The sequence below is a fragment of the Pogoniulus pusillus genome, chromosome 37 (assembly GCF_015220805.1).
Source record: "Pogoniulus pusillus isolate bPogPus1 chromosome 37, bPogPus1.pri, whole genome shotgun sequence".
NCBI classification, from domain to species: domain Eukaryota; kingdom Metazoa; phylum Chordata; class Aves; order Piciformes; family Lybiidae; genus Pogoniulus; species Pogoniulus pusillus.
The window spans coordinates 4,928,043-4,950,945 of NC_087300.1; the positions used below are offsets into that span (position 1 = coordinate 4,928,043).

The window sequence follows — 22,903 nt, forward strand, 5'->3', positions numbered from 1 at the left end:
TAGAATCAAGCAGGTTGGAAGAGACCTCCAGGCCCAGCCAGACCAACCTAGCACCCAGCCCTGCCCAACCAACCAGACCATGGCACTCAGTGCTCCAGCCAGGCTTGGCTGCAACACCTCCAGCCACACAGACTCCACCACCTCCCTGGGCAGCCCATTCCAGTGCCAATCACTCTCTCTGACAACAACTTCCTCCTAACATCCAGCCTGAACCTGCCCTGGCACAGCTTGAGGCTGTGTCCCCTTGTTCTGTTGCTGGTTGCCTGGCAGCAGAGCCCAACCCCACCTGGCTACAGCCTCCCTTCAGGCAGTTGCAGACAGCAATGAGCTCTGCCCTGAGCCTCCTCTGCTGCAGGCTGCACACCCCCAGCTCCCTCAGCCTCTCCTCACAGGGCTGTGCTCCAGGCCCCTCCCCAGCCTTGCTGCCCTTCTCTGGACACCTTCCAGCACCTCAACATCTCTCTTGAATTGAGGGGCCCAGAAATAGACACAGCACTCAAGGTGTGGCCTGAGCAGTGCTGAGCACAGGTCAGCAGATCAGGAAGATGCTCCTTGCTGGGCTCCTCCAGAGACAATCCACCCAGGGCAGAGTCAGCCCAGGGGTGGCTTTAACCTGTTCCAGGCAGCTCAGAAGCCCAACCTGTTCCTGATTCTGGGAAACAGCCACAGTTCTGCTGGATGGGCAGGGCTGGGCAGGACAGAGCTGGGCTGGCATGGAGGGATAGAGGCACAAACAGGGATATGGGCACGCAGCTGGGACTGTGCTGTCCTGGCCTGTGTCCTGCAGTGCCTGTGCAGGGAGGGACATGTGCAGGTGCCCTGCTTGTGCCATCACTCATGGTTTGTACCTGTTCATGGAGCTGCTGGCCCCAAAAGGCTGCCTGGGCACGGGGACGGCTGCCAGCGTGGCTCCATCCACCGGCGTCCTTCAACAGAGCCAGAGGGTGAGAGGGGAGGTGGCGGCTGGCGACCTGCAGTGCGGCCCTGGGGGGAGCTGCTGGGCTTCCCCACGCTGCCCACTGGCACAGCTCCGTGCCCAGCTCTGGCTGCAGGTGGCAGGTTCCCCCCCTGACGGCAGGCTCCCTGTCCCACTCAGCTCCCCAGCCTCTACCTGCTGTGCTCTCCCCCTCGCTCTCGCTGGCACTTTGGTCCTCGATGTCCCCCAGCAGCTCGGGGCTGTCGCTGCCATCCCATCGCCGTGGGCACTCCTGAATCTGGGATGAGATGTGAGGATCTGGGGTACCGGAGTGGACCGGGGGGAGGTCTGGGGAGCCCTCCTGGCACTTACCCTCTGTCGCAGGCTTTGCTGTTCCCGCAGCAGCTCCAGGAACCGGCTGCTCCACAGCAGCTTCTCGGCGCCCAGCTCGGTGCAGAGGAGGCGGACGTCAGCCTCCAGCGCCTGCAGCCTCCCCAGCACGGACTCCAGGGCGTCGCTGCGCCGCTGCCGCTCCCCCGCTGCCCTGGCACCACAGCTCAGCTCCTGCCGGCACCCCCGAGGGACACCCCAGCTGCCCGCACCCCGGTGTCAGGGACCCACCTGCCAGCCCGGGCTCCAGCGCAGCAGTGGAGTCTCTTTCTTCCTCCTCTTCCTCGCTCCCCTCACTGCCACTTTCCAGCCTCAGCCGCAGTGCCACACCAAGCTGGAAGCCACCACGGACAGCAGGGGCTGACACATCCACCTGCAGCTGAGTCCGGGTGGCCCCTGGCACCGCCTCTGACTGGGGAACCTACAGCCCTGCTGGTGCCACAGGGCACCATGCCACCGGGCTCAGCCGTGTCCTGCCAGCCACCAGGGCAGGGGAGCACCTCGGGGGTGTTACCTCCTCAGTGACGTGGAAAGCACCGTCCCAGCAGCTCTTACAGCAGATCAGCAGGTACTAGAGGAGAGGGTGGTGGCCACACGGTGAGTGCAGCAGGCTTGACCCTGCCCCTGGGACTGCAGAGCCTGGAGCAGTGTCTCATGTCCCCGGGGCTCTCAGTGGGCAGCACCATGGGCCGAGAGCCAACCCTTCAGTGTGAGGATCCCAGTGCCCCCCAGCCATGCTGCCTCAGCTGCACCAAACCACAGCCCCCGGTGCCACCGGTACAGAGAGCCCTGGCAGCATGCCCATGCTCTGGGCACACACCGTGTTTGGAGCCAACACAAGCTGGTGAAGGAAGGCTCTTGGGGAAGAGGCCTCGCAGTACCAACCCATGCCAGCCTCCAGAGCCACCGCAGCCCCCGCAGCATCATCCCAGAGAGTGAGAGGAGCCACCAGCACCCAGCACGCAGCAGCTGCCTCCACCTCAGCACCGGTGAGCTCTGCCTGCCCATGGGGACCCTGCAGACCAGGACACGGAGAGGTGATGAGCCCACAGCCTTGGGAGCCCCTGCCTCACTGCCCAGAGGCACGTGTGGCAGCCCTGGTGTGCACCACCACACACTAGGGTCCAGTCCTGCTCCCCGAGTGCCAGAGCCCAGCATGCAGGATGTGCCCAGCAGGGACTCCTGCTGCCCCTCCCCAGCTCTGTCCCCTTACCAGGTGACGCAGCCCACGAGGACCCCTCCCCAGCGTGGCCGCTGCCCTTCCTGCCTGGTTCAGCTCTCGGCCGCTGCTTGGTCGATAAACTCCTGCCTAATCCTCTTGGTGACGAGGCTGGGCAGGGGATTAGTGTTTCTCCTGCTCTACCTTCGTGGCCATGAGGACAGCTGCTGCTCTGCCACCCTGCATTTGCTCTGCTCAGCATCCAGCTCCTGCAGGGAAAGGCCTTGGCAGCTGGTTTTAATCATCAGCACTGAGGTAAAAGCCTGGGCAGCAGCCCTGGCTCTTGTGTCCAAGGACCCTCCCGGGGACCTTCAACCACTCAGGCTCTTTAGGGAGAGAAACAGAAGCCTTCAGCATCACAAGTTTTAGGCACAGCTGCCAAAGGCAGGCTCCAGCATGCAGCTCACAACACACTTGTAGGGGATGATGCTCACATTCCTAAAGTGACTGCAGGTCCCACACTGTCCTCTCCACCCTGACAGTGATACTGCTGTGGAGATGCTGCTGCAGAGCTGTGGTCATTCGTGCCTGGCCTAGGACAAGCAACTGTTCCCTTGTCCCTGCATCACGGCAGCCACAGGGCTGCTGCCCATCAGCAGGAGCCAGGAGGGCAGGGCTGTGCCAGCAGCAGGACAAGAGACCTTTAACTGGGACCTGAGGGGTTGCCATTTCTGCCCTGATCAATGTGCTGGCTCCCCGGGGCTGCTGCCATCACTGTGCCCATCAGAACAGGCTGTCCCGTTCCTTTAGTGACAAACACTGCTGGAGGCAGCAAAGGTTGCATTTTCCTCTTGTCCCCGCAGCGCCCCAATGCCTGTCACAGGGACAGTGCAACCGACTGCCACAAACGCTGCCTGCACTCACAGGGCTCCAGCTGCACCGGCCCTTTGCTGCTGCTCTGCAGGTCAATGTTCTGGCCAGAAAGGTGCAGCAGCTTTCCTTCAGGTCAAAGAGAAGGGTTTTACCCTCTGAAGTTCAGGTGCTCTTGCAGTCTTTGTGTTGGAACAGCAGTAGCAGTGGGAGAAAAGCTGCTGTTGTACCACGGCCAAGCAATCAAAACCCATCAGCCAAGGCTCCTTTATTCCAGCAAAGCCAAGCCTTTTAGGAGTTCCTGCTGATTCCTAGATCTTCCACCCCCCTGTATTTAACCTCTCTAACTTAAAGCACAAAAAAGTAGGCCAGCTTTGCAGCTTGCCCTTTAAGCTGTTCCATCCTGACAGCCACAGCCCCTGACAGCAGTGCCAACAGCTTTGCCCTGCCCCAGGATAAGCCCCCTCTGTGAGTGCCTGCAGAGCTGCCTTGATCCTTGAACCTGCAACAGAATGAGGGAGAACTTCTTCCTTCCATGACTGGCTTCACTTGTGGGCACTGCTCTGCACCTGCTGGGCTGCCTGGATGCAGCTGAGAAAGCAACAACGTACCTGGAGGGCAGAGGTGCAGAAGGCAATGAACACTGGGACTGGAATGAGTTACTCCAAGTGCACACAGAGGGCTGTGGGGCAGAGGCTGCAGCCCTTGCCATGGCCCTCCCTCCACCAGCACTGTCCAACTAGATACAAATGCCTCAACAGCTTGGTAATAAAACCAATCCACTGCCTGCAGGCAAAGCAAAGCTTTCAACCTCAGCACTGGCATCTTGACTGGCTCAGTAAGCAGCACCCACACTGGTCCCTCTGTGTGCTCATCCAGTGGCAGCCCCTGCTGCTGGGCTCTTACCGGCCGGCGTCCTGCCAGCAGCAGCAGCTCTGACCTACAGCCAAGTCCCACCCAGAAGCAGGATTAGCTGAACAAGGCTGGAGATTAGTGCCTGGCAATCCTTTCAGGACTCAGTGTTGTGTCTACCAGAGGAAAGAGAGAACAAAGAGTGACAAAGAACAGCTCCTATGCCAAAGTGGAAGAATTCCAGCAAAGTCCTCACTAAGCAGCTGGAGGATTAAAAAAAAGGCAGGAGGAGTCGAAGTGTGGACTGAAGAAAATATGAGAAGAGAGACAAAGATGAAACTTTATTGTTTATGTACAAATGACAGAAGTTTGTAGTAAAAACAGAATCCATCCAACCTTGAAGACAGCAAAGAGCAAGATGGCTTTGAGCTCCAGCTTCCCCTGCCTCTAAAAGCAGTGTGTACATTCTAGGGGATGGTGCTCAAACTGAAAAGCCAGAGAACAGGGCAAACCACCTCCTTTCTCTGCTCAACTAAGCATCAAAATGAGCTGTTCCACAAAATGAAGATCCTTCCACTCTACATGGATTAAAACAAAGAAACCAAAAGTCAATTTGTTAACTGTACACTCTGGTTTAAAAAAAAACAAAACAAAACAAACCCCAAACCAACAACAACAGCAACGACAACAACAAAACCAAAACGAACCTACACAGCTAAGGATCAGCAACGAAAGTCATCTATGTCTGACAACATGGATGGGACATTCTGAGTCATACCCCAGTTCCAGTGGAAAAAGAAATAGCTCTCCACGGGTTTGCAGATGACAGGGGTGGCAGCAGCAAAATCAGCCAATTTTAGGAAGTTCCTGACTGAGGTGGAAGCACAGAATTGTCAGGAATTCAGGACTACTACTACTACACCTACACCTTAGTCCTTCTGCAACTCAGGTGGTTTAAAAATGAGGCAAAGTACATGGTCCAAGATTTTTCTGCCCACCCATCCCCCCACCCCTTCCCTCCCCTGCCCCCAGCTAAGTTCTTTAGAGTGAGCCACTCCATCTGCAGCCACTTGGCCAGAGCTGCCATCGTGCTCATTCAGTCGCCTGGTACTTTTCTCAGTGGGGATTCATGTAGACCTACATCCCAGAAGCATCATCACTGATGGGTCTAGTAGTCCTGTGGAGAGAAGAAAAGAGAGGCACATTAGGAGCTTTCCAGCTCCACTTCTGCTTGCAGAGCTGGGATTCTCAGTCTTCTCTCACTTCTACATACCATTAATTGCAGGCAAAACTAGAAAAGAGATTGTTTTTTTCATTCTTGAATAAGAATAGACCCTGGTTTTATTCTTGAAAAGAAAAGACCCTTCAACACCTGCACCAACCAAAACCAGATGCTTTTAATGCTCCAGATCATGACAAGGTACCAGGAACACAAACCAGCTTTTGCCACCACAAGTGCACGAGACTGAGCTGCAGCCTAGCTCCACAACAAGCCTACCTGGGCTTAGCTACACCAGACAAAGCTTATTTCAAACCATGATATTCCTCAACCATGACAATAAGATCTTAAATTACAGCAGAGGGAGGCTTTGTGAGATTAGGAGTCAAGTCAGCCACTCAAAGTCTAGCGATGAGCAATGAAAACAAGGACAGAGCACAGATACTTACGGCTCTTGGCTTTTTGTTTAACTTGAGATCAATCCTGTGGTTGGAAAAGATAAGAGAAATGTCCATTTCAATACATGACACCAAGACTCGAGTTCAAAGAACCAGCTACTGCATATGGCACAGGCTACAACAAAGACTATTTGGTTAATTCAATCCACATTCTCAATTGGGGCTGAGCCAAATCACTGTCTCAGTATTACTGGACAAAAGAGCAGGGAGGAGATGGAGAGTGGATTCTTTAGGTATTGGTGAAAAAAATGCAACATTCCATCCTCTCCCAAAAAAAAAACCAACAGAGTTAATCAAGGTTCAGCATCAAAATCACAGGGAAGTTAAAGCAGCATCAAGAAATAAGGTTAAATAGGCATGCTCTACATTAAATCTGTTAGAACTGTAACTATGCCACAGGGAAATTATTCAGACATAGTGAAAATGGTTAATTACTGGGAGTCAAGTAAGGAATTTGAGATGAGAGGGATCACAAGAGCCAAAAAAGCAGAGAGTTGGTTACATTTTTCCAGAAGGAAATCACCAAATCTACACTAATCTCCTTCAGAAGCAAAGCCAGAAGAATCAGGTTGGAAACTACATCATTTTAAGGTTTCAAAGGTTCTCTATTAAAAGCAGTGAAACAGTAGAAAGGTAAAGGAGAGTGAAGTTAATTTTGCTGAAGTTATTAAATAAAATGTTACCTCCATCACGTTTTTCTGTTTCTAAAAAAACCTTCCCAGCCTACCCTAATATACATACCTACAATTAAACAGATAAACTAGGGGTTAGAAAGGTCTCAAAGGCACATTGGTGTCTACACACTAACAACACAGCACAAATACTAAGTCAAGTCAAACTTACTCAAAGTCATAATCAAACATGCCAGACGGGCTGAGGGGCAGCATTTGAAAGGAAGAAAGCAATAGAAATTAATATACTAATGAATTAAATCAATTAGTTGATTAGCCACCCTAGTGAGATTACTAACAAAAATAAAAGAGAAGGATCAAGCTACTGTTTAAAGGCCACAAAGTTCTTCAGATCTCTAAACCAGGGCTGGGCACTAAAAGCCTTCCAGATCTAGCGATGCAGAACCCCCTCCCCATATGGATTTCTGGGAGACAGGAGTTAGGGCAGAGGCAGAGTGGTGCTGTAGGATGGGTTCTAGGGCTTGGAGAAGAGCTTGGAGCTGTCAGTGCAACTCTCAAGCAGAGGGCAGCTGATTTGGCTGCACAAACCAGTGAGTGGGTGGTCAGTAGCAGCAGCTTTGTCTGGATCATTACAGCAAAGCAAAGCTTGGTCAGGCAGAGGTGGAGACAAGAAGGATGTGGCCAGCTTTGCACCCGAGTGTCCTCATCACACATCCACACACACACACCATGCCCTCCCTCCTTGCACCCACTCCCTCCACAGCTAAACAGAGACTGTGGGCACTTGGCAAGCGGTTGTTACAGTTTGGTGGCACCACCCCTTGGCACTCGCACGGACACCACAGTGCTGTCCCAGACCCAGTTCTGCCCCAAAGCCAACAACTCTGATTGTGGGAAGGGACTGATCACCAAATCAGCTGAACCAGCAGCTTGCCAGCACTGGATTTCCAAGAGGAAACAGGATTGTTCTCTCCCAAAATACTCATTAGCCATGGAAAGTGCTGAGCACACAGAAAGTCTTGTCCTTCCTGTGGCCTCTTGACTTCAGTCAAACCCTGGAGCTTCCCTCTGCTTCTCCCTTTTGAACTGTTTGAACTTAAACTGTCCAGTTCTGCCCAGTCTGAGCCAGCTCTCCACACTACTCTGGGTGGCAGCAAATCCAGTGGAGTACTGACTGTCCCCAACACAGAACACAGAATGCCTGTCCCAAACACCTCCCAGTCCTTCAGAACAGGTGAGCAGAACTCAAATGTAAAGCTGGGCACTGGAAGAGCCTCTGAACAAAAGGAACTGCTGACATTTCTCTTTGGTTTTGCCTTTCTGATTCTATGGACTGCAGGACAGCCCTGCATAGCTCTTCCCAAAGGGCACTGGGGGCTCAAGAGGATTTGAAAGCACTTCCAGCAGACTTCCAGATTGTGGATCCTTTTTAAACCTAGGTGTAGCTGAAAATTGCTTCTGTCCAAATCTAGGGGACAGTCAGCACAACGTTCACAGGTTTTATCACAGATAAACTTCATTATCTTCTTTTAATTATCTACCTGGCATCACAAAGCAGTCAGTCACTAACTTATTAAGCCTTCCACAGCACAAGTGTGTCTGAGAGATTTCTGAGGGCAAAATTTCTGGACCAGACCAGGGCTCCTTGTGTCCAACACTGTCCCCATGATGCTACCTCAGGAAAGCAGCAGAGCCCCTGAAGTCCCCCAACTTGTCAGTGGGGCAGATTCCTCCTAACTCCTGTCACTGAAGTTTGGGTTGTGGAACAAAGCAAAAGAATTTCTCTAATGCACAGCTTTTGCCTCAGCCCCACTGCAGGGCTGTTTGCTCCCCGTGGAAGTGCTCAGGATTCCAGAATTTGCTGTTTTCTGAGGCTGCCCCTCAGGTTTACAGCTTGTTCCTCTAAACTGGTTTAGAGATGCAGTGTCTTGTGTTACCCCTGAATTTCCTTCCAATTGTCTACAGGCACATAAGGAGTTTTCAACTGCTCTGCATTCCCAGCTCCTGAGGAACCAAAGGCACTTCTGCTGTCTTAGGATGTTCACCCAATTAAGCCTCTGCAGGAAGGAAATTCTAATCTAAGAATTACATGCTAAGGACTCAAAACCTCATGAAGGAGAAAAAGCAGTTACAGGTTCATCAAGCACTCAACCTACCTCTTCACATCCTCCCAAACCAACCTTCCCCCACTTTTTTACCACTTTTCTTTCAAACACTTCTCTCTGGTACCTGCATGGGAAGGTCCCTTGAAGAGGAAATCCCATCCACACACAAAGCCAAGATGCTCACAGTTGGCAAGGACACTTCGTTTGTAAAAGCTCCTTGGCTTCTAACACTCTGTAGGTACCAGTTCAGCCACAACTTCCATGGAAGCACAGCTCTCCAGTAACTCTCCTCTTGCCCAGAGCATGGAGTTTTCAGGGTTTCCTCCCCTTGAGCCTGACCCCATGGTGGAGTCAGCTCCACGGGGCACCGAGTCTGGGTGAAGCCGCAGGCTGTGCCAGCCCACAGGGAGCAGGTGGAAGGCAGTGGGAGGTGATTCAGGTTTCTGAGCCTCCCCCCAGCCCACTGTGCCCGCCTCAGGAGTGTGCTGTAAGGGGCAGAACTGGTCATCTAAATCCAATCATAAACAGTTCAAGAGATCTGCTTCACAGGAATTTCAGGTCAGTTTAATAACAAACATTTCTGAGGTTAACGTGACAGAGGAACTCTTCTATGGCACAGTCAAAAGAGATTCAAGTTCGGGATGTGACAGCTGAAAGGGCTTGGAGTGGAAAATTTTGTGAAGATACTGGGAGTGCTCACACCCCCAAAACATTCAATTTTGCTTCTGCCCCCTCTTTCTGCAGAAGCACTGACACTCCTGTCTTACTTGGCTCTGCAGAAACCAAGATGCCAGCACAGGAGGCCAGGACTGCAATCTCCCTCCACTAGAAGGAAGAAAACTTTCTTCTCCTGGAGAGAAAGAACTGAAACACTGGGCCAAAATCAGAGCTGCACCAGAGCTGGGGTTAGTGCTCTGTGCTGCTTAACTTCTCCAGCTTCAAGCCTCCCCTCCTGGACACAACAGGGACAATGGGGTCCTGATGAACACTACAGGAGGTGCACAACTGAAAGCAGAACAATCACCGAATTAAGTGACCTGAGCTGCTTATTATTCCAACAAGTCACCAGTTCCTGTCACACAATGCAGTGAACTCCACCACAGTTCAGATTCAGACTCAGGACAAGAAAGCTGCTGGCACCACTAACCTGTGCCGGTTTTTGTTCTTCCGTTTTTTGTGGCTGCTGTGGTGGCTCCCAGAAGAAGTAGAGGAAGCAGCTTTCTGGGGTTTCACTCCCTGCACAGACCCATCCAGCTCTTCAGCATCCTCCTGGCTTGGCTCATTCTCCTGATTGTGGAAGTCTGGAGAAGTGTCACTTTCCGTGCCACTGCCCGGCTCCCCTAGAGCAGGACAGAGCAGCACAGAGTCACCCCCGCAGCTCACAGCCCAGGCTGCCCTGGCAAAGCCCTGCACGGAGGCAGCAGAGATGCACCCAGCCCCAGGGCACCAGGTGCAGGAACCTGGAAAGTGTTTCTGAAGGACAGCAAGCAAGCTCCTCAGCCACCGAAGCAGAGAACTGCATCGGATTTGGTGTTCATCATCACACACTTACACAAATCCTGACTGCAAGCAGCATCTCCCCACCTCACCTGCACCTGAACAGAACAGCAGACACACAAACAAACACACTGCTTCAGCTCCTCCAGCCTCTGCCTCCAGCGAGCTCCAAATCTGTTCCAAGAAGGTTTATGCACAAACCCTCACTGGCTCAGCCTGACTTCTGCTTCTCACACTGACTCTGCTGAGCTGGGGTCCACAGCCCATGCTGGGAGCACTCAGGGGTGGCAGCCACAGTCTCTGGGCAGGAAGCAAGTACAGCAGGGACCCAGACAGCTGGAGATGGGGCCGAGGGGTGAGGAGGAGCACGACTCTTTCCAGATTACTCTGGCAGGAATGAAGAGGTGACTTACGCTTCTCGATGAGCTGGTCCTGAACTCCAGCTAATGCACTGACAGCCTGCAAAAGGGAGAGGGCCGTCAGAGAGGGCAGCGATTCAGCCACCGCTCTCCAAAGGCTCACAGCCACAGCGATCATCCCACAGACACATCAGGGCTCTGCTGCGAAGAGCTGACAGCCCAGAGCCAGCATGGCCCAGCAGCGTCGGGTGAGGAGCAAGAAGATAAAGCCACAGCTGGCAGGGAAGGTGGGTGGCATGGGTGGCTCCCGGCTGCAGGCCACTTTCACCGCTCTGGGCAATGGGAAAAGGATTTCTGGAAGAGGCTGCAAAGGGGGATGAAGATGCTCAAGATGGGGGAGACACGGCAGGCACTGGAGCTTAAATGGAAAACTGCTCCCGCAGCTGCGGAAGCACCAAGGGAAGGAGATGGGGACTGGGATGTGGACAGTGCCAGGGATGTCACTCAGTGCCGCCAGCACCCAGCCCGGCACTCACCGCTGCCGAGGTGACAGAGGACTTGCTGAAGAGCCGCTCGGCCTCCTTGAACTTGCGGTTCCTGCGGTCGTTTTTGCTGTTGGAGTTCCTGCAAGGCAGAGAAAGGTGATGGCGGGGGGCGGCGGGGCCGGGCGGGGCCGGGCGGGGCCGGGGCAGGGACTCACTTCTGGTTGGTGAGGTACCGGTCCCAGCCGCGGATGATGTTGCCGTACATCTGCGTGTCCTCCAGGTAGCTGCCCTCGAAGGCGTAGATCTGCCGCTCCAGGTTGGCTAGCGTCTCCTGCCGGGCACAGCCAGCACATGAAGCGGGCCCGGCCCCGCGCCCGCCCCGCGGCCCAGGCCCCGCCGCCCGGCCCCGCCGCCCGCCCGCCCCGCGGCTCAGGCAAGGGCCCCGCCGACCTCCGCCCAGCCCCGGCCCCTCTGCTCACCGCCAGCTCCTGTTTGCGCTTCACCAGCTCGGCCAGCTCCCGGCGAGTGTCGGGGATCTGCGGGGGGCCGCCGGCCTTGGCGTGCAGCGCGGCCATGGCGGCTGCGGCCTGCGCGGGCCGGGCGGGGCGGGGCGGCGGCGGCGGCTGCGCTGCCGGGAGGGGCCGCCGGGGGCAGCGCCGAGCCCGGCCCCGCCGCCAGCTCCGCCCGGCCCCGCAGCTCCCGGCCCGGCCCCTCCGGAGTGTCCCCGCCCGCAGCCCCGAGAGCAGGGACCTGCGGCTGAGAACGAAGCCTCGAGTACGGAGCCCGCTAGGCTGGAGCGGCTTCGCTTTCCACCGCCCTCAGCCTCGGCGCTCCGATCCGGCGGCCGTTCCCCAGCACCGGACGGTACCGGCAACTCGGAGCGGGTGAACTCAGGCACCGGCTCCAGCCCACGGTGCTGCTTTGGGAGCTTCGCTCCAGCTCTTGCGCACCCAGCCCCAGAGCAGCCCGAGAGGTCAGCTTCCCTTTCACGGCACCCATCAACTCGGTCCGCACCGTGGCTGGGCACTGAGCGAGCCTCCGGGGCCATCCTCTATAAGGAGGGTCCAGGCAGGGGGCGGCGTACAGACCCCCACCCCTCCCCAGGCAGCATCTCACAGAGAGCAATCCTGCATCTTCGTTTTTAACTGATTTGCTGTCCTTGATACTAAAAACAAGGACTGGAAGCAAACCTCTTTCAAGGAACACAATAATGGGGGAGGGGAAAAAAGGGATGCAAGACAAACATTACAATTAAAATCAAGTAGGGCTAAATGTACAAATTCTTTATTTAAAAACCCCTAGAGTACATATAAAGGAGATTCTTCCTGGCAAAACTCATCCTACCACTGTTTGAAAACCTACCTCAGTGCCCCTATTTACATCAGAAACTTCCAGGCTGTGCATACAAGATGCAGCACTGGTATACACGAAGTATATACACAGCAGGGATGAGCTTGTGACACTCGACAACATCCAAGCAAATGAATGAACAGTGTGGAAAATACACATTTCTTATACCATAACACAATGGGGAGAAGACACCAAAACCAGGGGAGATGTCTTTTCAGTGAGTGGAACTGGCTTTTCTCACCCAGAAGGGTGTTCTCTTATGGGGAAGAGACTATTTTAAACAAATTACTTATATAAACTTAAATAGTGCAAACTCTGGCTAAAACATGTCACCAGGGAAAGGGGAATTATGCACAGTACAAACTCACCCCAGCAGACGTTACTTGTGGGGCAGGAGTGGAATCAGGAACAAAGGCCCCAGCATCAGAGCTGGGCACTCCACACCCAGGGACAGTCTCAGCACTGTCTGTCACAACAGGTAGAGGCAGACCCTGACTGTGTCACAAAACTGACACTCAACCCCCAAGGGAAGGTTTCACTTCCATTCCAAAGAACCTTGTAGTTTTTGGTGTATTGCAGTGCACGTTGCCACGAGGCAAACAAGGACCCAACACACAGACACAAGAGGGGCTTGGCACCATTCCTGCTGCCTTAGCTGCCAGCTGGGTCAATCCTCCTGTCTGGAGCTCCTCACCGGCAAAGGGATTTTTGGCAAACTACCAACAGGATGTGTTACAAAACATTTTGTGTTACTTTCTAACTCCTATTTTCAGTTCAACAGCATTTCAAAGGACTGTGACAAAACAGTTAATATAAATCACGTCAGATGTGCCAGTGGTGGTTTGCAGCTCCCTAGACAAGGGCAGTCTCAACGTGTGTTCAGCGTTCCCAGCAGTTGAGCTTTCACATCCAAGAGCTCTTCTGCTTGTTGGGGGAAGAAAACAAAACAAGGGGAAAAAAAAGAGCAAGCTGTATCCTGATACACACAACTATCAGAGATGAAAAATCAGTGAGGTTCCCCCAAACACGCTACGAGATCAGCAACGGAAAGGACTTTAAGGCAATAAGAGGCATCAATGCTGTGATGCTTCGGTGTTCACATCCCAACACACGTTCAGCTGCAAAGAAAATCCTTCCTGTCCCCCCCCTCTCCCTCCATCTCCCTCCTCATCTGTTAACTATCAGAGTCTTCCTCCTTCTCCTCCTCGTCATCATCGTCCTTTGTGTTGGCCTCAGACTTATCTGAAGACTCATGGAGAAGGACATATTCCCTGCTGCTGAACCCAAACTTGAGCACGTCCTTCTCCTTCAGTTCGTAGTAGCGCTGGGGCTCGATGCGCTGGTTGTTGAGGAAGGTGCCGTTCCCCGAGCCCAGGTCGATGATGTAGGGCCGCACACGGCGCCCAACGGTGCCATCAGCACGGGTGTACTCCACCAGCCTGAGGAGACAGAGACACAGCCACAAGGCAATCACACACTGAGAGAGCAGGGGGACTTCCACGAGCCCCACTGCAGAAACAGGTCTCTGTGCTCAGCGGCAAAACACTGCGTGAGACTGAGGGAATTCTGCCAGGCTGCATCACTGCCTGAGCCTACTGATGGAAACCTGCGGTTCCCACAACAGAGCAGATGGCTGCTCCCAAGGGAGCATCTCTGCAGCAGCAGCAAACTCTCTCTTTAGAGATCAGCAAACTCCCAGTGATTAAAAACTCTCCCAGAAACACTTTTGCTGCCAGTTCCGCTGGCCAGCTCACCCCAGTTCAGCTACAGAGCTCTGTGCATTTCTCTTGCTAAACGACTGCACACACCTAAATGAGAGCAAGCAGCTATTTCTGACTGCTGCTGAGACAACAGGCAACAGCCAGACAAATATCCCAGGGAGGTTGTGGATGCTCCCTCCCTGAAGGTGTTTAAGGCCAGACTGCATGAAGCCTTGGGGAGACTGATCTAGTGGAGAGAGCCCCCACCCATATCAGGGAGGTTAGAGTAGATGATCTCTTCCAACCTGAGCCATCTCTGACGTACTTACAGCAGACCTACGCCTCAGCTGCACACATCTAGGGCTCTGGGTTTTGTTTAGAAGCTCCTGAGCAACCCTGCAGCAGCCGCAGCAGCCGCACTTACCGGTACTGGAAGACGGCGTGCTGCTTGGAGCAGGAGGGGTGGTCGATGGGGATGTCGGCGATGCGGCGGTGCCGGCCCAGCAGATAGGCGCTCTGCCTGTGGATGTACATCACGGGCAGGAACTCGTCGTTCTTGAAGGGGTAGAGCCGCCAGCGCTTCTTGGGGATGCGCGCCTCGGGCGGCTCGCTGTACTTGATCACAACGCCCCGGAAGGTGTTGGTGTCCTCCAGAAGCGCCCCCGACAGTTCGAAGCTTGGCTTCTCTTTGTTTGCAGCGGCTTTCTCTTTCGGTTTGTTATCAGATTGCCCCAGTTCGGGGTTCTGGTCACCACCCCCGCCCCCCTCCTCGTTATTCTGCCGATGCTCTCTTCTTCTCTCGTTGTAAAACTCCCTCTCTGCTTGCTGCTCACGGATGTTCTGCGCATCCCTCTCTCGCTCGTGGCCTCGAACTCCAGGCCTCTCGCTTGGATTCCTCCTTCTGTCTGAGTGTTCTCTGTGTCTGTCCCTGTCGCCGCTTCTCTCCCTCCTGTGTTCTTCTTCTGAGGGGTGCCTCTGCTTTCGCTCCTCATTCCCCCTGCGGCTGTGATCATCTCGCTCCTGTAAGGAAGACTCCCTTACAGTGGCACGTTTAAAGCGCAAGAGCAGAGAATCTGCCCCAGCTTTTACGGCAATCACAACCACACACACACAACACCGTGTGCCTGGACGTGCTGCGTGCAGAGCTGACACACAGCAACATCGACCTCCTGCACCGCCAGGCTATTTGGGTTGCTGCATTCTGCATTTATCGAAGCCAGATCAAGAGCCGGCACAACGCACCCCGTGCTCCGTGGAGGCACAGCTGGACTCACACGCCCGTGGGCGCCCACTCGCTCCAGGCAGCGCCTGAGCTGGGTCCCATGCGGTACTGGCCCGTCCAGACCCTCCCCGTTCCCCGACACCGAACGCTCCGAGCATCACAAGGTGGAAAGCGCTTGTCGCACCTAGCGCCGGCGAGTCTCACGGGTACAGCTACACGCTGCGAGCCCGGGAAGCACGCAAGGCCCCGACAACACCTCCGGGGGAAGGACTGGGCCTCGCCGCTACCGACAGCGCGATTTACCTGCTTCACCTTCACGGCGGCGTGATGCGGGCTCCGGCTCCGTCTGCCGCGCGGCGACCGGCTCCTCCGCCCGGACTTACTCTTCCTCTTAGGCGATCTTAAAAACAACGAGAGGGGGAAATGAACCACGGGGCCGCACCGGAGCAGCGCGGGGCCCGCGTCCGCTCCTACCTGCTGCTCCTGCCGCGGTTGCCCTGGCGCGGCCCGGCTGTCCCCCTTCGCTCCTCGGCGGGCGGCGACTGGCTGCCTCGCGCCGAACGGGAGGCGGAGTGCCGAGGGCTCCGCTTCTCGGCCTTCACCACCGCTTCCCGCCGCCGCCGCCGCTCTCGCCGCCGCTCGGCCGCCTCCTCCATGGCGCCGCTTCCGGCTCCCGCGCTGCGCCCGGAAGCGCTTCTGCCGGCCTGGCCCCGCCCCCGGACACGGCCCGGCCACGCCTCCGGCCCCGCCCCCGGCCCCCGGCCCCGCCCCGGCCCTGGCCCGGCCACTCCTGCGCAGGCGCCCAGCGAGAGCCTGCGCAGTCGCCATGGCAACGGAACCGCAGTCGCCGCGGTAACGGCGACGCTGCCGCCATGATCCTGCCGCCGGACTCGCTGCTGCGCTACCACACACCCGTGCTCGTCACCCGCCGCACCGAGAAGCGCTCCCCGAAGGTGAGAAGGGCCCAGCAAGACGTGGAGCCGAGGGTCGTGCTCCATTCGCTCCTACGGTGCTCTGTTCTCTCCGCAGGCGTCTCCGCTGCAGGGAAGCCCGTTGCCGCCCGCCCCGACCGGGCCCGTCCCACCACCCGCCGTCGAGTCCGTGAAGCAGGCGCAAGAACTCCTCAACGCCATCCTGCCGCCTCGGTGAGCGGGGCCGGACCCATCCGCGCCTGGCAGTACGCGGGCGAGACCGTTTCGTGACTGCCAGTGCTTCTCTTGGCAGGGAGTGGGAGGAGGAGAACCACCGATGGGTGCAGGAGGTGTCCAGCGCTCCCGGCACCCGCCTGGACGTCGTTCAGCTCCAGGAGCAGTTGGACCTGAAGCTGCAGCAGCGGCAGGCGCGGGAGACCGGGATCTGCCCGGTGCGCCGGGAGCTCTACTCGCAGTGCTTCGGTTAGAGCCTGCTTCGGCCGGGGCGAGACACCGCCCCGCACCCCTGCGCTCCTTCCACCCTACAGACCCACTCCCCCTCAGCGCTTCACCTTCCAGAAGGTTCAGTACAGCCTCGGTAACCGTTACCACCGACCGGGGCTGTCAGCTTCTACAGGGAGGATCTTACAGCGCCTGTTACTCACAGTTGACACTCAGATGTTGCAAGAGCAGTGAAAGACGCAAGGAAGCTCAATGCTCACTTGGTTGTACCTAACCTGAGTTGATTTACAGTAGCTTAAACCCCTCTCTGTTACCTACTCCTGCAGGAGAGGCTGCCCTAGGTTTGAGCAGGATTCTCCTGGAGGCTTTTGGCTCTTGAGGAGGCTTCCAAATAACCCTCAAAAAAACAAAACCAAAGTCACATTTGAAAGAGTTTGCTGCTAAAACTTTAGTGACCTCCGTTGTCACCACAGGGGCTGTGACAGCACTGATATGTTTCCTAGCACTTGATGCTACAGCTGGATTGTAGCAACACAAAGCACATTAGCATTATCTCTAGTGACTGCTGCCTGCGGTGCAGAGAACAGGTAGAAGACTCTGGGCTTTGTTCAGGTCAGTCTGGAGCAGAGGAGGCTCCCAGGGGACCTTCTTGTGGCCTTCCAGCATCTGAAGGGGGCTACAAAAAGATGGGGAGGAACTTTTTAGGCTATCAGGGAGTGACAGGACTGGGGGCAATGGAGCAAAGCTGGAGGTGGGGAGAGTGAGGCTGGAGGTGAGGAGGAAGTTGTTGAGCAGGAGAGTGGTGAGAGGCTGGAATGGGTTGCCCAGGGAGGTGGTTGAGGCCCCATGGCTGGAGGTGTTTGAGGCCAGGCTGGCTGAGGCTGTGTGCAGCCTGCTCTAGGGTAGGGTGTCCCTGGGCATGGCAGAGGGGCTGGAACTGTCTGATCCTTGTGCTCCCTTCCAACCCTGCCTGATTCTGTGATCCTTTGCGTGCACCCAGCAGTGAGTCTCTCCGGCTCCCTTTCCCCCCCTCAGACGAGCTGATCCGGCAGACCACCATCGCCTGTGCCGAGCGTGGGCTGCTGCTGCTGCGCGTCAGGGACGAGCTGCAGATGACGCTGGCTGCCTACCAGACGCTGTACGAGAGCAGCACAGCCTTTGGCCTGCGCAAGGCGCTGCAGGCTGAGCAAGGCAGGGCCGACATGGAGAAAAGGGTGAGTAGGGCTCTTTACAACCTCAGCCTGCAGCTTCTCGCACGTCGCACGGTGCGAGGCTGCCGCAGCTCAGCTCCCCCGCCCAGTCAGTGGTGTCTGGTTCCACGGGATGGCAGCAAAGATCGGCAAAACTCCGCCCTTGCCTTTCCCAAGCTTTAATTGTCCTTCGGGAACGATGCGCTGTTGTACGTGGAGCTCTTTATAATGCACATCATAGAACTTAGCAGAATCACAGCATGCCAGGCTGGAAGGAACCCTAGGGATCACCTGGTCCAGCCATGCTAGGTAACAGTAGAGTTGAAATGAGCTGGCACAGCACCCTGTCGAGCTCAGCCCAGTGTAGGGTAATCCACTACTTCCCTTTGGAGATGTTTCCAATATCTGACAGTCCTCATGGTGAAAAATATGCTTCTGGAGTCCATTTGGAACCCCCCAGTACTAACTGGTACCCATTACCATGTCTTTTCCACATGGAAAAACAGTCTCCATCCTCTTGGTCCCCACCCTTTATGTACTGGTAACAGAATTTGCCCCATCTTAGCTAAAAATGGACTAACAAACAAATGTGTGCTCTTCTCCAAGATTGCAGAGCTAGAAAAGGAAAAGCAGGAGCTGGAAAGACAAGTGAGTGAGCAGAAAGCACTTCGTGCAGCCACTGAAAGACGGGAAGAGGAAAAGCGGCAGATAGAGGAAAAGAAACATGCTGAGGAGGTTCAAGTCCTGAAAAAAATTAATCAGCAGCTGAAGGTGAGTAAAATGACACAGTGCCAAAGAGTAACACTTCACGGGATCACAGGGGCACAGGATGTTAGGGGATGGAAGGGACCCAAAGAGATCATCCAGTCCAACCCCTCTGCCAGAACAGGACCACACAATCTAGCTCAGGGCACACAGGAACTCATCCAGACAGGCCTTGAAAGGCTCCACAGAAGGAGACTCCACAACCTCTCTGGGCAGCCTGTGCCAGTACTCTGGGACTCTTACAGTAAAAAGTTCTTCTTTGTGTTGAGCTGAAACCTCCTGTGCTGCATCTTCCATCCATTGCTCCTTGTTCTGTCCCAGGGAGCAGTGAGCAGAGCCTGTCCCCCACCCCTGACCTGCAGCCCTCAGATATTTAGAAACATTGACCAAATCCCCTCTCAGTCTTCTCTTCTCCAGACTAAGCAGCCCCAGGTCCCTCAGCCTCTCCTTATCAGGCAGTGCTCCAGTCCCCTCATCATCCTCATAGCCCTCCCTTAGACTCTCTCAAGCAGATCTCTGTCGTTCTTCAATTGTGGAGCCCAAAACTGAAGGCAGCACTCAAAATGAGGTCTCACCAGGGCAGAGTAGATGCAGAGGAGAACCTCCCTTCATCTGCTGGACAAATGCAATCAGATATGAAAATAATTTTCTCCTTACAGTTTTTGAAGTGCTACACTTCTGATGCATTTGTGTCCATGTTCCCCTTCCACTGAAATTGTCCATGAAAAGGAAAAATGTTGCTTTCCCATTCTCTACTGCCTTGCTCAGTCACCAACTAGTCAGGCCTAGCAAACCTGAGGACAGCACCAGCAGGTGGGGTTCGCTGAGTTCTAGTCACACACTTGCCAGGGAGAGCCCAGAATTAGTTCAGAAAATGATAAATTGGTGCAGTCAGAAGAGCAGGAACCTGCAGCTCAAATCACAGAATTAATCAGATTGGAAAGACCTTTGTGATCATGGAATCCAACCTAACACCCTCTAATTAACTAAACCATGGCACTAAGTGCCTCATCCAGCACCCCAGGGACGGTGACTCCACCAACCCCTGACACCAGAGGCTCCAAACTGCTCTGACACCCCAGGAATCCATTTCTGCATAACCATGAGGTTACAGCAGCCACCCCTCTTCTCAGTTAACAACTAGAAAACCAAGAGAAGGCAAAGCAAGATGTTTAACTTCTTTGCTGTTGGCCCTCAGTCTTGATGCCCTGATAAGAAGACAGCATTTAACAATCAGTGTCAGCTCCTAAGAACAACTGCACTTGTGCAGCAGGGACACACTACAGGAGAGACACTGTGCATGCTGCTTTGTGAAAGCAGAGGTTCTGAAGGCAAAGGAAAATCACACACCTATTTAGTGCCATGGTCTAGCTGATTGGGTAGGGCAGGGTGATAGGTTGAACTGGATGGTCTTGGAGGTCTCTTCCAACCTGGTTAAGGATTAGTGCTGGGGCCAGTCCTGTTCAGTATCTTTATTGATGATCTGGACCAGGGGATTGAGTCCAGCATCAGTAAGTTTGCAGACAACACGAAGCTAGGAGCAGCTGTGGATTTGTTGGAGGGTAGGAGAGCTCTGCAGAGGGACCTTGCCAGGCTGGATGGGTGGGCAGAGGCCAGTGGGATGAGATTGAACAAGGCCAAGTGGAGAGTTCTACACTTTGGCCACAACCCCAAGCAGCACTACAGGCTGGGGACAGGCTGAGAGCAGCCAAACAGAGAGAGACCTGGGGGTGCAGGTAGAGAGTAGCTGAAGATGAGGCAGCAGTGTGCTCAGGTGGGCAGCAGAGCCAATGGCATCCTGGGCTGGCTCAGGAGCAGTGTGGGCAGCAGGACAAGGGAGGTTCTTCTGCCCCTGTGCTCAGCACTGCTCAGGCCACACCTTGAGTGCTGTGTCCAGTTCTGGGCTCCTCAATTCAAGAGAGATGTTGAGATACTGGAAGGTGTTTGGAGAAGGACAGCAAGGCTGGGGAGGGGCCTGGAGGGATCTGAGGGAGTGCAGCCTGCAGAAGAGGAGGCTCAGGGCAGACTTCATTGCTGTCTACAACTACCTGCAGGGGGGCTGTAGCCAGGTGGGGTTGGGCTCTGCTGCCAGGCAAGCAGCAACAGAAGAAGGGGACACAGCCTGAAGTTGTGGCAGGGGAGGTCTAGGCTGGATGTTAGGAGGAAGCTGTTGGCAGAGAGAGTGATTGGTATTGGAACGAGCTGCCCAGGGAGGTGGTGGAGTCCCTGGAGGTGTTGAAGCAAAGCCTGGCTGAGGCACTTAGTGCCATGGTCTGGTTGATTGTCCAGGGCTGGGTGCTAGGTTGGATTGGATGATCCTGGAGGTCTCTCTCTGAGTACAGAACCTACCATAAACAATGTGAAATGCTTCTGGCTACAGTCAAGCACACACCCATCACCCCAGGCTTCTGCCCTTACCTTCACCACTCCCACAGTATCTCCTTTCTAAACCATTAACATCTCCAGGCCATCTTGAAATGTTTCAGGGCACAAAATGGGACTAACTTAGATCAAATTTGTGCTGCCCTTGAACTTGTGTTCCTGCCTCAAGCATCTGCCCAGCTGTGTAGGTACCACTGCTGTGGCTGATTTTGGTGGCAGCTGTAGGAAGGGGACAAACCCAAGAGCTGCAGGCACTCCGTGCTTCACGGGGAGCTCACCCATCAATCTACTAATTGGGCGTCAAGTTGTCTCAGTAACTGAGAAACTTGCTGTTCCCAGCTACTTTTGTCCCAGAGTCAGTTTCTGTTTCAGAGGTTGGAGTGCCAAGTATTTCATTTAGCTAACACAGCCCAGCCTGAAATCAGAGCTTTCAGACCATGGTTTCAACAGCTTTTATTTAATTTCCTCTCACTGCTTTACATTACCAGAGGAGTCTTTCATTGTATGGAACCGGGGCCAGCTCTTTTCTTCTCAAGAGTGCAACAAGTGAGAATGCCAAGAATGAAAAGCTAATTTATAAAACATGCAGGAAGGAATGGAAGAGCTGAAGGGGAAGAAAAAAAAATTACCCACCCCAGCCTGCTTCTCTTCAAGTATTGCAGCATCCCCCAGCTCCTCCCTTGGTGGCTAACAGGCAATTTACCACTTTGCAGTGACACTGGTTTAGTTTATAGGTTGAATCTCATTTGACTCACTGTTTCATTTGTTTTTCAGGCCCAACTTGAAAGCATCGTTGCAGCAAACAAGTAGATTCTTTTTTGGGGGGGAGAGGTTACCCTCCAGGCAGTGCTCAAAAGAGCTGTCAGAGCAAGAAGGTTGCAATTAAGATTTGTCTTCGTAATCTGAAATCTTCACTTACCGGTAACTGAGGCAGAAGAGCTCTTCTCCCCTTCCCTTCCCTTCCCTTCCCTTCCCTTCCCTTCCCTTCCCTTCCCTTCCCTTCCCTTCCCTTCCCTTCCCTTCCCTTCCCTTCCCTTCCCTTCCCTTCCCTTCCCTTCCCTTCCCTTCCCTTCCCTTCCCTTCCCTTCCCTTCCCTTCCCTTCCCTTCCCTTCCCTTCCCTTCCCTTTGTTGAAATTCAAGAATTGGAATTCTTTGATAATTCCTGCAGCCTCTTTCCATGCCCTTCTCAGCCTTCAGCTCATTGAACAGTCAACCTGCCTGGGGCTTGCCTGGTAGCACTATGTTAGATGACCTTCAAAGTGATAAACTAATAAACATTTCTTCCCAAACCTCTGTGGCATTCATTACTTTGAATGTATTGTTGAGTGGCTGCAGTAAGCTTAAGTCACACTCAGTAAGAAAATCCTGGTGATTCTTGGGACAGGTTTTAGGGAGGGAGGGATTATGCTGAGTATGTGCAAGTTGTTAATTGTACCTCTAAACTCCTTGTCAGAGCCACCAGTGGTGGCCTGGGATGAACAAGAGCAAAACCTGAGCAGGCTCCACACACACACACACATGCCCACACCGAGCAGGCTCCACACGTACACATCCCTACACCGAGCAGGTTCCACACACACCCCCACACCAAGCAGGCTTCACATACACACACCCCCACACACTGAGCAGGCTCCACACACACAGAGCCCCCCCTACCCCGAGCAGGCTCCACACACACATCCCTACACCGAGCAGGCTCAGGAAAGTTGACTGCTCCATAAAGCTCATTTCCAGAGGGGAAAAAACCCCCACACCAAACCACCTCCCAGCAGTGTGCATCACTTGGGGACACGTTCTGCCAGCAGAGTGTTTACTGGCCTGAGCTGGGGATGTGGAAATAACCACGATCTCCAACTGCATAAAGAACTTTCAGATGATGCAGAAACAAAGAGGGAGATGCTGCTGCTGGGAAGGAGGCAGCCAAGGCCAAGCAGGCTCTGAATGGGAATTACGAGTTTTATATTAAAAAAGCCACTGC

The 22,903-nt window shown here is 54.5% G+C and overlaps 3 protein-coding genes across 12 annotated transcripts; 1 reads left to right on the top strand and 2 right to left on the bottom strand.

The window, feature by feature from the left end:
* Positions 1-4,513: 4,513 nt before the first annotated feature.
* MEAF6 (MYST/Esa1 associated factor 6) lies at positions 4,514-11,547 on the bottom strand. Of its 6 annotated transcripts, none has more exons than XM_064172576.1 (8): positions 11,422-11,547; positions 11,158-11,273; positions 10,994-11,081; positions 10,512-10,557; positions 9,749-9,941; positions 6,708-6,737; positions 5,856-5,889; positions 5,204-5,364 (listed from the first exon to the last, which is right to left on the bottom strand). In XM_064172576.1, exons 1-8 carry the CDS (start codon positions 11,515-11,517, stop codon positions 5,356-5,358), a joined length of 612 nt encoding a protein of 203 aa, XP_064028646.1. In that variant the 5' UTR covers positions 11,518-11,547; the 3' UTR covers positions 5,204-5,355. The 6 variants fall into 6 exon arrangements, 5 of the variants coding, with proteins under 5 accessions (XP_064028649.1, XP_064028646.1, XP_064028650.1 ...); XR_010308647.1 differs by lacking the exon at positions 6,708-6,737 and adding an exon at positions 6,548-6,605 and having other exon boundaries at positions 5,308-5,364; XM_064172580.1 differs by lacking the exon at positions 6,708-6,737.
* Positions 11,548-12,204: 657 nt separating this feature from the next.
* SNIP1 (Smad nuclear interacting protein 1) lies at positions 12,205-15,903 on the bottom strand. The gene is made up of 4 exons (XM_064172623.1): positions 15,689-15,903; positions 15,518-15,614; positions 14,417-15,012; positions 12,205-13,731 (listed from the first exon to the last, which is right to left on the bottom strand). The coding sequence occupies exons 1-4, from the start codon at positions 15,868-15,870 to the stop codon at positions 13,467-13,469; spliced, it is 1,140 nt and encodes a 379-aa protein (XP_064028693.1). The 5' UTR covers positions 15,871-15,903; the 3' UTR covers positions 12,205-13,466.
* Positions 15,904-16,072: 169 nt separating this feature from the next.
* On the top strand, positions 16,073-22,214 carry DNALI1 (dynein axonemal light intermediate chain 1). 5 transcript variants are annotated; one of them, XR_010308614.1, is made up of 6 exons: positions 16,073-16,359; positions 16,439-16,608; positions 17,591-17,801; positions 18,384-18,548; positions 21,699-21,845; positions 22,094-22,214. XR_010308614.1 is itself a non-coding variant. In XM_064172480.1 (6 exons), the coding sequence occupies exons 1-6, from the start codon at positions 16,087-16,089 to the stop codon at positions 21,732-21,734; spliced, it is 783 nt and encodes a 260-aa protein (XP_064028550.1). In that variant the 5' UTR covers positions 16,073-16,086; the 3' UTR covers positions 21,735-21,933. The 5 variants fall into 5 exon arrangements, 3 of the variants coding, with proteins under 3 accessions (XP_064028550.1, XP_064028548.1, XP_064028547.1); XR_010308615.1 differs by having other exon boundaries at positions 22,116-22,214; XM_064172480.1 differs by lacking the exon at positions 22,094-22,214 and having other exon boundaries at positions 16,073-16,203; positions 16,244-16,359; positions 17,623-17,801; positions 21,699-21,933.
* Positions 22,215-22,903: the final 689 nt, after the last annotated feature.

What these genes read in the sequence shown, in the direction of transcription:
- MEAF6 (XM_064172576.1), bottom strand. Translation starts at nt 11,517, where the DNA reads ATGGCCGCGCTGCACGCCAAGGCCGGCGGCCCCCCGCAGATCCCCGAC. An exon ending in GGACCAGCTCATCGAGAAGC is followed by an intron (nt 9,942 to 10,511) that starts GTAAGTCACCTC and finishes GTCCTGCTCTAG; the next exon opens with GGGAGCCGGGCAGTGGCACG. An exon ending in ATGTTTGATTATGACTTTGA is followed by an intron (nt 5,890 to 6,707) that starts GTAAGTTTGACT and finishes TTCCAACCACAG; the next exon opens with GATTGATCTCAAGTTAAACA.
- DNALI1 (XM_064172477.1), top strand. Translation starts at nt 16,087, where the DNA reads ATGATCCTGCCGCCGGACTCGCTGCTGCGCTACCACACACCCGTGCTC. An exon ending in GGGCCGACATGGAGAAAAGG is followed by an intron (nt 17,802 to 18,383) that starts GTGAGTAGGGCT and finishes CTCTTCTCCAAG; the next exon opens with ATTGCAGAGCTAGAAAAGGA. An exon ending in AAATTAATCAGCAGCTGAAG is followed by an intron (nt 18,549 to 21,698) that starts GTGAGTAAAATG and finishes TTTGTTTTTCAG; the next exon opens with GCCCAACTTGAAAGCATCGT.
- SNIP1 (XM_064172623.1), bottom strand. Translation starts at nt 15,870, where the DNA reads ATGGAGGAGGCGGCCGAGCGGCGGCGAGAGCGGCGGCGGCGGCGGGAA. An exon ending in AACCGCGGCAGGAGCAGCAG is followed by an intron (nt 15,615 to 15,688) that starts GTAGGAGCGGAC and finishes GTTGTTTTTAAG; the next exon opens with ATCGCCTAAGAGGAAGAGTA. An exon ending in CCGCCGTGAAGGTGAAGCAG is followed by an intron (nt 15,013 to 15,517) that starts GTAAATCGCGCT and finishes TCTTCCTTACAG; the next exon opens with GAGCGAGATGATCACAGCCG.